Genomic DNA, 15,439 nt, shown 5'->3' with positions numbered 1-15,439 from the left:
AGAAAAAGACGTGTTTTTTTGTGTGTGTTTGTGTGTGTGTGTGTGTGTGATTTTTAATCCATCTTCATCCTTCACGCAGGGCTTCATTCGCAAACCAGAAAAAAGCCAGCCAAGGAGAACAAAGAACAACAAGAAGGAGCGGGGCCAAAGGAGCTGGCTCCTGAAGAAAACCCTGCAGTCGCAGGGCACCTCCCCCTGACGCTGGGGGCAGGAAGTGACCTTACCACCTCAGAAATGGGCAGATCCGGGCACTGTCAGTGACCACTGGGAGATGGCCCCTGGCCAGCAGCCTGCTCCCACACCCCTGTCCCCTGCCTGGCACTTCTCAAGAGCACGGTCCCTGGACCACCTGGTCTCAGATCTCTGGACCTCCCTTCGGAAGGGCCTACAGAGGGCTGGGCCCCGGAACCTACATTTCTGACGAGTTCCCAGGTAAGTGTGCACCACACTTGAAGCATCAGCTCCAGACCCACCCACACAGCCTGGGTTCAACCCCCAGCACTGCCACCAATTAGCTGTATGCCCTTGGGCAAGTCACTTAATCTTTCTGAACCTCAACGTGCTCATCTAAAATTTTAATTCCCTTTCCCTTCAGCCCTTATAGGTGCCCTGGTGGTATAGTGCTTATGCATTGGGCTGCTAACCGTCATGTCAGCAGTTAGAAACCACCAGCCGATCATTTGGAGAAAGAGGAGGCTTTCTGCGCCCATCAAGAGTTACAGTCTCAGAAACCCATAGGGGCAGTTCTTTCCTGTCCTACAAGGTCACTGTGGGTCAGAACCGACTGGATGGCAGTGAGTACGATTTTGATTTCAGTCCTCACATGCCGCCGGACAGGCTGCTTGTAGGTTCGTAATGGATCCTCTTTCTCATTTGCCTCTCCTACTGACTCTCAGCCCCACCAGGACAGCCACGCTGGTTTGTTTCATTCAGGGCTGGGTCCCTAGTGCCGAGAGGTGTGTCTGACACACAGTAGGGGCTCAATAAATGTCTGTCCAATGAACACATGAGCCTGTAAAATGGGGCTCAGGGAACTTGTCTCCTGGGGTGAATACGATTAAAACCTGTCAGGGGCCCGGCAGGGTGCCTGCCTCCCTGACCCCCACCCCCTGGCCATGGCCACAAGTGTTTGTGCAAGGCCCGTGGACAGATGGGGGGTGGGGGGAGATGGTCCACACCTCACAGGAGGGAGGTGGATTGACTTTCCTCCCTCCACAGGCCCCCCTCCAGGACAGGCTCTGGGAATGTGGGTCAGCCCTGGCGCCTCCTCTCCCGAGGCTGTGGGCTTGTGGTGGTGGACACTTCCGATCCTCCCCACTCGGAGCTGGGCCGGGAAACTCGGTCCCTGCCAGAGCCAACAGATGGTGGGCTGGCAGCCGTCTGCCGGGCCACGCGCAGCTCCATGAATGTGTCCTGAACATCTTGAAGCCATGGGTTCTGGCCGCAGAGTTGAGGGAGGGAGGGAGGAAGTGGGAGAGAGAGCCCCTGCCTGCTTGCTTCCATGCCCTGGGGGGAGGGTGGGGGCCGGATTCAGAAAGAGTCGAAGGCTGGGCCGTGCCAGTTGCACCTACAGGGGTACATTTCTGGCGCCCTGGGCACAGGGGCTGGGGCCCTGCTGGTTTCCTTGCTCTGGTGCGTTTGTACAGTGCAAAGCCCATGGCACTGGGCTGGAAAGCCAAAGTGGCTTACCTGAAGTGGTCCTGGCTCCCTGGAGCTCCAGGATGCCGTAAAGGGGCACCTGACACCTGGGTCCATCTCGCTGACCATGAACACCAGCTGGCTGCTCTGTCTGTGGGACCCCGTTCCCTCTGCTCTGCCCTGTGAGGTTCCTGTCTCTGCCCTTCACATTCCCACTCTGACAGGGGTGGCACCTGGCCAGGCACCTGCTCCCACACCCTTTCCTCTCCTGGCACTTCTCAGAGCAGCCAGCTCCCTGAGACCACCTGGCCTCAGATCTCTGGGCCTGCACGTGGCTGTTGGGTAGGTCAGTTAAGCTCTCTGGGCCTCGGTTTCCCCATCGCACGATGGGGAAATCTGTAATCTGCCATCACACAGGTCTATGAGGAAAAGAACCCTAAACTTCCTGCCAGCTGACTCCCAGCACCCCTGCAGGACAGGGTAGAACTGCCCCCGGGGGTGTCCGAGAACTGTCACCCTTTACCAGAGTAGACAGCCTTATCTTTCTTTCACGGAGCCGCCAGGGGGTGGGGGGCATAGGTGGGGGGGTGCTTCCAGTTGGGTCAGCAGCCCAATGTGTAACCACGCTGCCAGAAAGTGCCGCTGCATTTGTTGCTGTTGCTCAGATGAAAGATGCCTGGGAGAGGACTTGGGCTTGGGAGCTGGGGTTCAAATCCAGGCTCCCCCTTGAGCACTTCGCATCCAGACCCCAGCTCCTGACAAGTGGCTGACAGATTCTGCCTTGATTGAGCACTTACTGTGCACCAAGCACTGTGCTGAGCCCATTCACTACATGCTCTATCGGGGGTGACCCTTCTTCTCGGCGCCCCAGCTCTCCCTGGCTGCAAAAGGGTGACAGCGGTACTTTCTGGGTGGCCTGCACCTCATGTTTGCCACAGTGCTCTGCGGCACCAGAATCATCACGACATCTTTGCTGCCACAACTCAGGGGTGAAGTCCTCAGGGCCCTCCATCGGGCCAGCCCCCCAGCACGCAGGGCACACAGCAGGCCCAGCCCTTGGGTGGGTCTTCTGTCACCTGGCCCCAGCCCCGCAGTGTCCCAGGAGGCTGACCTGGGTTGGCGGCCGGCATTAGAGAGACTGAGCACTGCTTGGCTGCTCTGATCTGTACCCTGCGTGGTGCCTGTGGGCCATCTCTTCCTGGGCTCCAGTTCGGGCTGGGCCTCATCCACCACCACTCCCCCGACCTTTCAGGGCTAGGGTGGTGGCAGCATCTCTGTTGCTAGCAGGGGTGGGGAGTGACATCACCCTTGATTGTGGCCCCCTGCCCCAGCTCTGGGAACAGACCCCTCGGTCAACACCAGTGGAGCAGGCCATCTGTTTCCTGCAGGGACTCCGAGGTCCCCTCCCTCTTGCCCTCCCGCTGCTGGTGGAGCAGAAGCCCCATCCTCCCTCCCGCCACGCCTTCCGGATCTGCCCCGAGCAGGTGGTAACAGTTGCCGGAGAGGCCGCCTCCCACTGCGGCCACCTTGGTGAGCTCCTGGGCGTTGGCCAGGTTGTCCACTGCGATGGCCAGGAACACGTTCAGGAGGGTGTCTGCAGACGTCAGAGTCAGGAGAAGAACTGCCAATGCTGGCGCTTGGGGCCTGGGGCTATCCGCCGGTACCGCTCCCCTCGCCACTCCCTGCCCCCTCTCCCCGCCCCCAGCAGAGGATACAGTTCCCGAAGAGCGTGAGCACGATGAAGTAGATGGAATACACCATGCCGCCCTGCACGCCCCCGTGCGACTTGATGCCATCGTACATGACCTCGTTCCAGTCCTCGCCCGTCAGGATCTGAAGGGCGAGAGAAAGACACACAGCCAATGCCCCCCTCAGCTGCCACCCCGCAGAGTCCCCGGCTGCAGAGCTGGCACCAGCCCCTGGGGTCGTGGCTCCCCACTGCCCGGCTGTAGGGGGGAGTCAGGCATCAGCTCCCCTGGGCTTCTTCTCAGGGTCTGACTCTGTGGCCAAGGGGAAAGCGCATCTCTGTAACTCGGCATTCCCCGACGTGATGTAGACCAGGAGACTTCGGTGTGTATTGTTGACGTTCTCCCTGCGATGTGCTACTATCGCTACCATAGCACGGGGGCACTTTGGGGTCCTCTTAAGGAAGCCCCTGAAGTAGGCGTGCAGGCCTGAGTGGCTGACAAGCGCTATGAGCCCGGGCAGCAGCAGCTCAAGGAGGTGCAGTTCCCATCAAGGGCCACTGGGCGCAATCTCCCTGGGACCTGTGGGAGGCAGCAGAGAGCACGGAACGTCCGAGTCCCACTGCCCCAGGCTGAGAGAGCTGGGTACTGTACACCACAGACTGCTCTTAAGCGGTGGGGTGGGGGAAATAGGGTCACTGGTGGGGGTCGGGGTGGAGTGGGTGCCAGGGACCAGAGAGCGCCTTGGGGAAAGGGCCCAGGTGGTGCTCTTAGTGGAAGTTGGGCAGAGGGGATGTACCTGGCACAGCCACATGGTCCTCCCACAAAAGTCCAATTCCTCCTCCTGACAGTATTTGCCCCAGGGGGTGAAGTGAATGTGGAAGAGCTCCCCACTGCAAGCCCCGCGAGAGCAGGGCTTGCCAAGCCCGGCACGGCTGACGTTGGGGGCTCATGCTTGGTGGTGGGGTTTGTCCAGTAGGACACTGAGCCGAAGCCCTGGCCTCCTCTCAGTGGTAGAACCCCCTCCCCAGCTGTGGCAACCAGTCATGTCTCCAGACACTGTCGGTGACCCCTGGGTGGGGCACAATGGTCCGGGTGAGAGGCCCCTGCTGGAGGACTATGGTAGTAGTGACCGCTTGGCCCGCACATGCCCGTGTGTAGAGTGACCTCAGCCCGTTGTGTGTGGGCTCCAGATGGTCAGTCCAGGGACAGCCTCTTCTCCCTGCCCATCACACACCATCAACCAGGACAAGGGGGTGCCCCAATCCTCACACTGTTGTCCTCAGTGAGGAACAGGGCACTGACCAGCCAGGCCAGTCCCATACCCAGAGGCTAGCCCCGGAGAAGTGGGGGTTCAGGGAGCCCCCTCCAGTAGGCTAATCCTTGGTGCTACGAGGCGTACCTGAAACACCGTCATTATTGCTGCTGGAAAGGTGTCGAAGTTGGTGGGAGGCGTTCCTTCATCGAAGTTAAACCTGCGGAGAGGACACGGGCAGCGCACCAGGGTCTAGCTTGGCACCCAGGAGGACATCTGGGGGGGTGTCTCTGGGACCCATCTTTCTGGGCAGTGGGGGCCATGAGGAAGAAGGATGTGGTGGGGGTGGGACTCCGCAGGCAACGAGTGAAGGAGAGGGTGCGGGGGGCCTCTGAGGTGGACCTCAGTGGTCAGAGACCCACTCTGCTGAGCACTTACTGGCCACCGAAGAGTTGCATTCCCAAAAGGGCGAAGACGACGATAAAGAGAAAGAGGAGGAACAACAGGCTGATGATGGATTTCATGGAGTTGAGAAGGGAGACGACCAAGTTCCTGAGAGACGCCCAGTACCTGTCCACAGGGGAGGTGGGTGCTCAGGTTCACCCATGGGCCCATCGGCCTTCCCCTGCTCAACCCAGCTCTGACCAGTGACTAGGAACGCCCAGAACTTACTTTGTGACTTTGAAAATACGCAATAACCTGAGAGCTCGTAACACGCTGATTCCAAAGGATGTGCCAGGTTTGATGACGGCCCAGATGACCTCGAAGATGCTCCCAATGATAACCTGGAACAGAAGACTGGGATTGTGCCCAGGGACAGTGCCCGGCCCCTGGCGCTGGCCAACATCCTGGGCCCAAGCCTCTGGATCCTAACCCGACTCTCGCCCCCACATGGAGGCAGTTGAGGGGCTCAGACTCCCTCCTTCCTCCTTCTTATCGATGAAGGGATCATGCCAACCAAGGAGGTCCCGATCACACATGATTACAACGCGAAGGCCCCCAAGAAGCCAGATGAAATTCATACAACACGAAACTCCACGCGACAAAGTGCCATTTACATTTACAACCATCACCTCTCCTCGTGCCCAGGCATTATGACCCCCCCCCCCCAAAAGAGAGCCCCATACTCATTCCACAGTCACTCCCGACTCCCTACTTCCCCCCCATCTCTGGCAACCAACCACAGACAGGGTTCCCCTCTCCATGGACTGACCTTTGTGGATGTTCCGTGTACACGGAAGTGCACATGATTGTGTTCTCTGGCTTCCCTCACTCAGCATGCTGTTTCAAGGGCCTTGTCTGTTTTTATGGTGTCCATGTTTGCATCCCTCAACACTGTAGCTTTGTGTTGCCCATCTGGACGTTATGTGGGCGGGGTCATGCCGTGGGCACTCAACGCATCAGTGATCAGTGTCTGCCTCCCCTTGCTCACTATTATGTAGGGGAGGGTTATCCACACGTCTGGTTGCGTGTCACTACAGCTGGCTGTACAGTTTTTTCATTACGTGGGCGTACCACAACTTAATTGTTTAATGGCTGTACAGTTTTTTCATTACGTGGGTGTACCATAACTTAACTGTCCACTTTACTGCAAAGGGCTGCTTGAGTGATTGATTCACTTTGGGACTATTACCAATGAGGCTGCTGGGAACATTTTGGGCACCTGGGGTGAGGGTTTCTTCAGGGCAACTCCTTAGCAGTGGAAAAGCCAGGCCACCCCCCCACACTGCTTTCCAAAGAGGTTCTACCAGTCAGCTCCCTCTTCCCAGCAGTGGTTGAACATTTTGGGAGCTCCACATCTTCACTAATGTTTGGAAATATCCTTCAGCTGAGTCTCCCGGGACTGGGGTGACCCTCTTTCCCCCCCACTTTTGAGGTCTCTAGCTAGGGGCCATTCTGGGCAAGAGTTGAAGAGATAAGCTCTTTGGACACCGGAGACTTACCCCACAGTCAAAGCAGTTGAAGGAAGAGTGGAAGTAAGGCCGCGTCCCGAGCCCGTACATTTTTATAAACATTTCGGACATAAAGAGTCCTAAGAAAACGAATTCTGCATAGTCTAGATGGGAAAGAGGAACCAGAGAAGAAGTCAGGTGTGCGGGATTCTCTGGAGCCTCTGATTTCCCTGTCAATGATGAGTCTGTCCCTCACCACCAGCTCTTTGGTGGCTTTGGTCACAGATTACGCGAAGGCTTTCTTCCCGCGGATCAAGACACTCTGTTGATGGAGAAGAGCAACAGTCTCTTCCTTTCCAACCCACTGAAGGTCAGTAGGATTCCACCTTGTAGTTCGACCCCCACCCCGCGCCCCGGTTTGATGAGCTTTGGATGTAGATTATGTTCAAGGACCTTGCTTTTGTATTAACTTTCAGGTTCTTGGGTGCTTACTACCTTATTAAAACTAACTAGTTAACTAATTAACTAGCTAGCTAATAAACAACCTAACAGTGGGCCAGGCATGGCCCCATGATGCCCGTGTATCATGACCCAAGAATTATGTTGTATCCGCTTTTATATGCTTATACACCAAAGGGGGGGGGGGCGGAGAAACAGAAATCATAATGATGGCCTGTGATAGATGTTATCTGAGTGTTCTAGAGTGGGCGGGAGCACTGAGTTTCCTGACTCAGAAAACGTATGTGAAATCTCCTAGAAATCCTGTCGGAGAGTCGAGCAAGACGAACCTTGTGTTCCGTAGGGAGAAAGTACTAAGGCATCCGTTCTTCAGGGGGAAGTAACACAGGAGTATCCACTTGCTCCAGGGCACAAATGGGTAACATTCAGTCTTTGTCTGAGAGGGCACTCTTGCTAGGGTAGGGCCATCTGAAATGTAGGCTTTTACCCTATAGCGGTGAAGCCAATTTCCTCACTGCCAGTTAGAGGAAGTGGGGAAGCCAATTTCCTCACTCCCACTTAGAGGAAGACATACAACTTGATTAGAAGGTGCCACTGTCGAGGAGACGGATAGTACCAGGCGATCTTAATGAGGTCCAATTTGAGACCAACATTTAAAAGACTATGTACTTTTTGCTTTGGAATTTACACTTTGGGGAGTCGTGCCATGGGAAACAGCGGCTGACGATGAACAGGCAAACAGAACAGTAGATTCTTTTCATCTTAGCCCCGTCTCAGGATGTCTTTTGTTGGCCAACTAGACAGCCACGGCCTCGATATTAATCTCGTAACAGGTAAATGAGAGAAGATTCTCAGATTTACGTAGCCCCTCTAGGTGATAGTCAGCCTCTTTGTCTTTGAGCAACGTAACAAGCTCTAAGAATTCCATAGGGAGTACATTAAGTACCGTGCCTTAGGCTAATTGCATTTTATAAGGGGGCGCTTCTCCCAACTATGTTAAGTAGAATAACTTGGGTTACAGTGGGAATACCAGCAATCAGGTGGAGTGGTGTGGGAAGGAGAGATAAAGAGAGTCTCTGAAGGGGCGGAAGTGTACAGGAAAGACTGACAGAGGACTTAAAACATGACAGCAACATCACAATTTGGTCATAGATCTCATTCTGCTGGATGGCCCAGGCTGTCGGTTCCATCATGCTTGTAAGAGGTGGTTTGAACGGACGGTCAAGGTCCTTCACACTCACTCCTGATTGGAACATCCTCTAATTTGCAGGAGTCCAGGGAGCTCCTGGTATATGAGGAGCACCCTATGGTGTCCAGGACCTCGCTGACCTCAGCAGGCCAAAACATTTGGCAAGGGCTAAGATATTGATGCAGGAAATCGGTCTTAACATCTGGTGCAGTCCAAGACCCACTAGGAGCAACTCAGGGAGGACTGACGAGCTTCCGAGGTGCCAGACTCCAGGCTCTCATGGAGATGGGGTAAGCCGGTGACACACGAGACTGAGGGAATCGCTCGTCTACAACACTGGTGGATCTGGAGGAATGGTCGGGCCTAGCATGCCCGGATTCCACCAGACAGAGGCGGAATCTGAGACCCAGAGAGACCACGGCACTTCATCAGACCCCAGACGCACATTCTGTTCATATTTGAACATCGAAAATTGAGGTGCATCATACAATTGGTGGCATGTCCTAGTTCAGTGGACACCTTTCTCCATGGCACGTAAAAGGACGAAGATGTCTGATTGAAGAACACTGGGAATGACTTGTCCAAGGTCACCCAGTGAATGACAGGCATGGGAACCCTGGCCACCTGGTTCCCAGGCAGACAGAACTCGGATCCTGGAGCTTGACTTCCTGGGTTTAAAGCCTGGCTTCATCAGTTACTAGCTGTGTGACCTGGGGCCAGTTATTTAACCTTTCTGGTTTTTTTTAAACAAATGGAAAGTAGGGATCATTAAAGGACTTTTACAGATCAGAGACCCAGGCAGGAAGTCCCAGCCCTGTTCCTGAACTAGGGCAGTCACTGCAAGGTGATTAGTGTGGAGAGAAGATGGGAGATTAAAAATAGAGTATCAGAAGAGGCTAAGGCAAGAAGAAGAACCCTCATTTAGGAGAGACTCCAGAGGGACCAAAGGCAATTACCAAGGCTGGAACTAGGGCAGGGCTCTCAGAAGGAGAACTGGCCCCTCGGGGGTGTCCTGGGGGTTAGCCAGCATGACTGGGGTTACAAGGAGACACAGGCCTGCACCACACTCGTAGGCTTCTCCACACTAGAGACTCAACCATCTTTGGTAGCTTCCCTGGCTCAACTCTGAGCCAGGTCAGAAGGGCATGGAATTCACAGGTCAGACACATCAGTAGAGGCAGGGTGGCCAGACACATCAGTAGAGGCAGGAGGGTGGCCAGACACATCAGTAGAGGCAGGAGGGTGGCCAGCAGGCCAGGGTCCTGGGAAGTCAGCACTCAATATCCACAAATAAGCCATTCACTTGCCTCCCCTCCCACCACTACTCTTGTTGACGGCTCAGAACTCTTTACTTTATAAAACCTTGGTCCAAGGTCTCTCCACCTTTCAGGATTTCTTCTCACCCCCATTTGGCCCTCCCTTTTATACTCTCTCTAGGCTCATTTCTGGAATCTGGGGGTAGGCCCAGGGGTGTGTGTGTGAAGTGTTGGTGGGGGGGCGGTGTAGAGGTGCTGGGATCCAAGGAAGGGGCAAGATGCTCTTGCACTTGATTGATGAAGGGCTTCTTCTAGATTCAAGGAAGTGAAAAGTGCTGGTGGGAAATGGGAAAGAAGTCGAAGCTTTGAAAGAAGGGAGAGATCAGACGTGGGCAAAGAAAACGGAGATACAATACAGGACCCTCCCTGCCCTTAAAACTCCCTCCACCCCGTCTCTCTCTCAACCGTGAACTATTTTAACATTTCCTGAGATGCGTCTAGGAAATACACCTTTGTTTCTCTCTCAATCTGGCTGTTCATAATCTCTGTCTCTCCTCACTGCCCTGCTCCCCAACCCACCCTTCATAGTCCTCGAAGAAGGGATTCTGTGTTCTGTGGTCTGAATTCCAGCTTCCATCTACCAGGCACGAAGGAGCCTGGCTTCATCGCGGTGTCAATGGAAGCAGCAGTCCCAGGCCCAGTTGTGGAAGTGGCCGAATGAAAGGACGACTTCCAGGAGGGATGGAGAAAGGGTGTGAGCAAGGGATCACAGGGCTGGCCGGGGCTGGGCCAGGCGGTACTCACAGAGGAAGTCGGAGAGCCACTCGGGCTGGTTGTAGTGGACGATAGCAACACACAGCGTGTTGAGGGCTACCAGACTGAGCACAGTCCAGTAGAAGGCCTGAGTTTTGACCATGCGGCGGATGTAGAAACGCATCCTCCTCTCCTTTTTGTGAAAAAAAGTCGAGTTCTCCAGCTTGGCACTTTTAATGCTGGCTCGAGCGAAGGGAGACCCTGCCAGTGGAAAACAGAGAATGTAAGGCGGGTCCCACAGAAGAATCCAGCCAACTCGAGGCCTGGGCACCGATGGTGACCAGGGAGCCCATGAGCCCTCGGGCCCGAGGGAGCCATCTAGACCGAAAGGCTTGGCTCTCCAGAGGCAGTGCTTAGGCGATGATTCTGAAAGCAACAGCATTGGAAGTAACCCATGAGAGTGCGGGATGCCGATGGGGCAGTGGCCGTCTCTTGTTGCTTGCCAGGTCTTCTTCCCCTCTGGGTCACGTGTGACTCCACAGGGCAGGACGAGACAGCAGTCTCCTCCAAGATATAGCCACACACATCCTCTATTGCTCACTCCCCTTCAACCACACCTGTCTCCGAGTGCTGTGCCCCATCCCATAGTCACCAGACACCGAGCGTGTTGGGAAGCCTCCAGGAGATACTCAGGGTGGAAGGCAGCTAAAAGGGCAGAACCCTACTTAGAAATAAAGGCCCAGGACGGAGCCAATTCCCCTGTGTTCTTGCCTCAGGCTTGGTCTCCATATGTCTCGTGCCTAAGCACTTAGTGAGCACCTACTGTGTGCCAGGTTCTCCCAGGCACTCAGGCTACCGGGTAGCCCATAGAGCCCTGGCCTTCCAGGACTGACACTGTAGTCGGGGAGATGGGGAACACAATGATATGCCCATGACTAGCGTGCTGGGAGGTGGAAAGCGCCAGGGGATAAAGGAAAAAGTAGAGCAGAGAAGGGGCTGCGGGCCCCAGGACGGGCCCAGGAACGGGCTGCAGGATTGCGCTACGTGGTCAAGGTGAGGGTGTTGACCAGGAGGATAACATAAGGCATGTGGAGATCAGTGTGGCTGGAGGGGAGCGAGCAAGAGGGAAGTGGGAGGAGGGGAGGATGGGGAGGCCATGGGCGGATCATACAGGGCCTTGCGGGCCACGGTGAATACCCCACGTGAGGTGGGAGCCACGGAGAGTTCTGTGTGGAGGTGGACGGGGTCCTGACTCAGGTGTGAGGGTCTCTGCGAAGGAGCGGAGTGAGGAGGGAATGGCCAGTGATGCCGGGGCTGGGTGGTCATCAGACAGTGAGGAAGAAGAGGGGGCCACGTGGGTGGATCTTGAATCAAGGCAGAGGCAACATTTTTTTGTGCGCGTGAGAAAGAGGAAGGACCCCAGGTGGTTGGGCTGAGCACCGGAAGGGAAGGGTGGAGTTGTCACCCACTGGGATGGGGAAGACTTGGGAAGGGCCGGCTTAGGGGAAGGGTGGGAGCTCACTTTGGACCAGCCCAACCTCTTTCCCCTTGGCTCCTGGTGACCCTGGGTGCGAGTCGGAGTTGAGTTCTGCTCCACAGGGTCCCCACGGCTGATTTTCCAGCAGTCGACTGTCAGGCGTTTATTCCAAGGCACCTCTGGAACACCCAGAGATGTTTAGCAGCTAAACAACCTTTTGTGTAGCAACAAGGGTGTTCCCATCTGTACCAACCAGGGACTCTCTAGTTTTTGGGACAAGCTGCATTGACCTTCTTTTTGAAAACCTCCAAGTGCATTTATTTGTCTGCTCACTCATTTGTTCCTTCGCTTGTCCATTCATCGTTCCATCCGATCCCTTGCTCACCCATGCATTCACTCATCCTTCTCTTGCTCATTCATGTAGTCCTTCCGTCCTTCCAACCGTTCACTGTTTAGTCATTTGTTATTCAGGCATTCGTCTGTTCATTTTGCCTTCCTTCCATCTGTCCGTCCGTCCGTCCTCCCTTTCTTCTTCCCCTTGATCCCTCCAGCGTGCCCAGGGAACCCATTCCGCATCGCAGATGGGTCACAAATGTGGTTTTTCGAGGGAGCCTGTGACCTGGCAAGCTGCCATGTCCTCTTAGCAAAATCCTAACCCGAGATTGGCCCCTCGGGACCATATTGGGTCATACTGATTTTTGTCAAACCTGGGGCTATTAGCCCCCATTTAAAAACTGGGAGATCTTCCATGGAAAAATCGGGATTTCAGCTTCACTTAGATGGAAGTGGCAGCTGATAGTTATTGCATCTGTAGCAGGCACTGGGCTCCGTGGGAGGCATTTTGCATGATAACCTCCTTGATCCTCATCACGTGCTGTGGAGCGGAGACCATTGCCATTTAAAAAAAAATCCACAAACAAGCAAACAAGACCTCCATGTCCATGGAGTTGATTCTGACTCATAGTGGCCCTAGGACATTGCAGAATGGCCCCAGTCCAAGCCTATCATTTTTAAAAAGCAGATGGGAACATCTCTCTTTGCAGGATGACCGGTGCGTTGGAACTTCTGACCTTCCAGTTATGAGTGGACACTTGACCACTGCACACCCAGGGCTCCGATCTCCCTTACACAGCTGTGGAAACGGAGTGGAGAAGCCCAGGAACTGGAAAAGATATGTTGACCTGTGACCCGGAGCACTGGCCTTCGGCCACCATGCCTCTCACTCCACCTGGGATGAGGGGCCCTGTGGCCATGAAGGCAGGCAGGTACTCCCAGCAGTCTCCGTGGTCCCTCACAGGGAGGACACAGGCCCTCCTTCCACAGCCACCCCCTGCTCGGTCCCGCAGGGCCTGGGAGTCCTGGAGGTGGCTTCTGTTTGCAGTCCAAGAAGACATGTCAGTGACCGAGACGCTTGACCGTCTCAAAAGACTAGACAGGGTGACCTATGCATCCAGGGAGAAAGGGGCACTTGGTCACTGTGGGTAGGTGTTCCCCCCCCTTCACTCTCTAGTGGAGCTTCACCACCAACCAGTGGGTAAGTAATCACATAGCTTCTCAGGCTCCAATGTCTTCATCTATGAACTGGGGATGGCCACCCTTCCCACCTCAGAGGGATAAATAGATGAATTAATACACCTCGGCCTATCGGCTGATATGGCATAAATATATGGTCAAAATCTCCAACTATAAACATAGGTCATCATCTCCAACTGTAGCCCCACGAACGGAAATCGAGGCCCAGATCAAGGATGCCTTTCCTGGTCACCCAGCCTGTACCCCACTCCTCAGGAGGGGAGAGGAGGATGGATACCCACTCAACACGCCCTCGGTGCCAAGCCCTGAGCGATGAATGTACCTTTCGCCGATCCGGCCTGCTGTCAACTTCTTTGTTGTCTGGGATTGCACTCCCAGGCAATCCGATTTTCTTCTACTTCTTCTTTGAAGTTAACACTATATTTTATTAAGCCCCATTCGATCCAGAGCTGTGTCATTTTAGCACGTAATCAACGAGCTCACTTCTCTTCTTTTTGTTTCCTGAGCAAGTCTTCCGGCTGGCCTGGGTGTTGCTCAGCACATGTCGGTCTGGGCCGGCATGCTCAGGGATCAGGGGCAGTCAGCGTTGCCAGTCGATGGTGCTAGGGTGAGGGCTGAGCTATGTTCCTGCCAAGCTTTCCCCTGGAGATGCGTTTGGAAACACGGCACGGTGGTTACTCGCTGGGCTGCTAACGTCAAGGCTAGCAGTTCAAAACCACCAGCCACTTTGAGGGAGAAAGATGAGGCTTTCTACTCCGGTAACGAGTGACAGTCTCTAAAAGCCACAGGAGCAGTTCTACCCTGCCTTCTAATTGAGTCGAGGACAGTGAGTTGTGTAAGTTTGTGCACCAGGCACATTTGCATGCTCACCTCCAGGGCAGGTTGCGGCAGGGCTTCCTGATGAAGACGAAGATAGGAAGATAGTAAGAAAGAGCTGGCAACCTACTTCAGAAAGTCAGTCCATGAAAACCCTATCTGTCATCACAGGCCGATGCCCAATGGGGATGGCCCAGGACCAGGCAGCCTTTCATGCTGCTGTGTCACCACGAGTTGGGGGCCGCCTTCACGGCAGCCACCCTCCAGGCTACCCCCTTATTTTCTCCATAGAGGAGATCCTGGTCTGGGGGCCCCACATTTTTCAACGACTGGCGTTCCATCCTTGTGGGTGGAGCCAAGTGTGCCCATCGGAAGAGATGAACAAGAAACAGATGCAAGCTCATGGGGAAGCCAGGTGGGCCAGATAACTGATGATCTGCACGGAGCATGGATGGAACCCTGCAATTCGTGACACTCGCTCGAAGGAGATAAATAGACACATCCACCCGTGGGGACAGAAACAGTTCGTCATTACAAGGACAAGCGTGTTGTGGCTAGAAATTAAAAATGCAAATGAAAACAAGCTTTAAGGTATCATTACGAACCTACTTAACTGGGGAAGGGAATTAAGTTGGCAAAACGGAATGGCCGGGGTGGGGACTCCGTGAGAGTACGTGCACTTGGCAGGTTTATAAGTGGGTTCAATGCTTCGGGAACTCAGAGTGGCTCTGTGAATAAGGACTTGAAAAGCTGTTAATATCTTTGATCCTATAATTATCCCCAAGGAAATACGCCCAAAGGGTGGGGGGAGTAATTGCACATAACTGTTCACAGCAGCGTTCTTCGTAAGAGCAAAACTTGGAAATAACTCAAATGCCATACACTAGAGCAATGGTCTAAACAAACTGCAGTGTATCCACCCATGTGGGACACGTGGTTGCAGGGCAAAGCGACACCAGCACGCAAGGTTATGGCTGGAAATGAGGGCTGAGTGGAAGCAACAAGCGAGCAAGCCCAAACAGACAAACCAATAGGAACCAGTAGACCGGAAACCCGTGAATGAAATCCCTATGATGGTAGCTAAGGCAATGGAACACCATGGCCCCTCCCTCCTCACTCACGGCCCCTCCCATCCTTCCTTCTTCTGCGCTCCAGCCACGCAGTCCTAGCAGGAAACTCTACCAAACTCACCACCTGCCAGTCGGTTACCATGACGACCCTGTGGAACAGAATAGAACTGTCCCCGTGCTGTCCAGGGTGGTGAACTTTGACACGAGCAAAAAGCCTCATCTTTCTCCCATGGAGCTGCTGGTCACGTCGAACTGCTGACTTGGTAGTTCGCATTATCCAGCATGTTCACTATGTCTACCATATCATTAGGGATCCTTAAACAATTTTTTTAAACTTATTATTTAAAAATTCATTTTTATTGGGGGCTCTGACAACTCTTATCACCATCCATCCATCCATCCATCCATCCATCCAT

At 54.4% G+C, this 15,439-nt stretch overlaps 1 protein-coding gene across 1 annotated transcript in view; it reads right to left on the bottom strand.

Moving 5' to 3' along the window:
• The window catches only part of CACNA1A (calcium voltage-gated channel subunit alpha1 A), a gene marked incomplete at its 3' end in the record, with an annotated part of 251,525 nt that overhangs the window by 82,553 nt on the left and 153,533 nt on the right, over positions 1-15,439 (bottom strand). The window contains exons 11-17 of the mRNA XM_045289704.1: positions 10,179-10,388; positions 6,522-6,634; positions 5,251-5,363; positions 5,017-5,148; positions 4,726-4,798; positions 3,354-3,471; positions 3,165-3,232 (exon numbers count right to left, since the gene is read on the bottom strand). Coding sequence (XP_045145639.1) covers positions 3,165-3,232; positions 3,354-3,471; positions 4,726-4,798; positions 5,017-5,148; positions 5,251-5,363; positions 6,522-6,634; positions 10,179-10,388 — 827 coding nt within the window. The remainder of the gene's footprint in view (positions 1-3,164; positions 3,233-3,353; positions 3,472-4,725; positions 4,799-5,016; positions 5,149-5,250; positions 5,364-6,521; positions 6,635-10,178; positions 10,389-15,439) is intronic.

Source organism: Echinops telfairi, unplaced genomic scaffold (genome assembly GCF_000313985.2).
Source record: "Echinops telfairi isolate 266 unplaced genomic scaffold, ASM31398v2 ScPeMD7_30;HRSCAF=105, whole genome shotgun sequence".
Lineage (NCBI taxonomy): Eukaryota > Metazoa > Chordata > Mammalia > Afrosoricida > Tenrecidae > Echinops > Echinops telfairi.
Note: the sequence above shows the minus strand (reverse complement) of the source record. Positions and strands in the feature narration are given on the sequence as shown.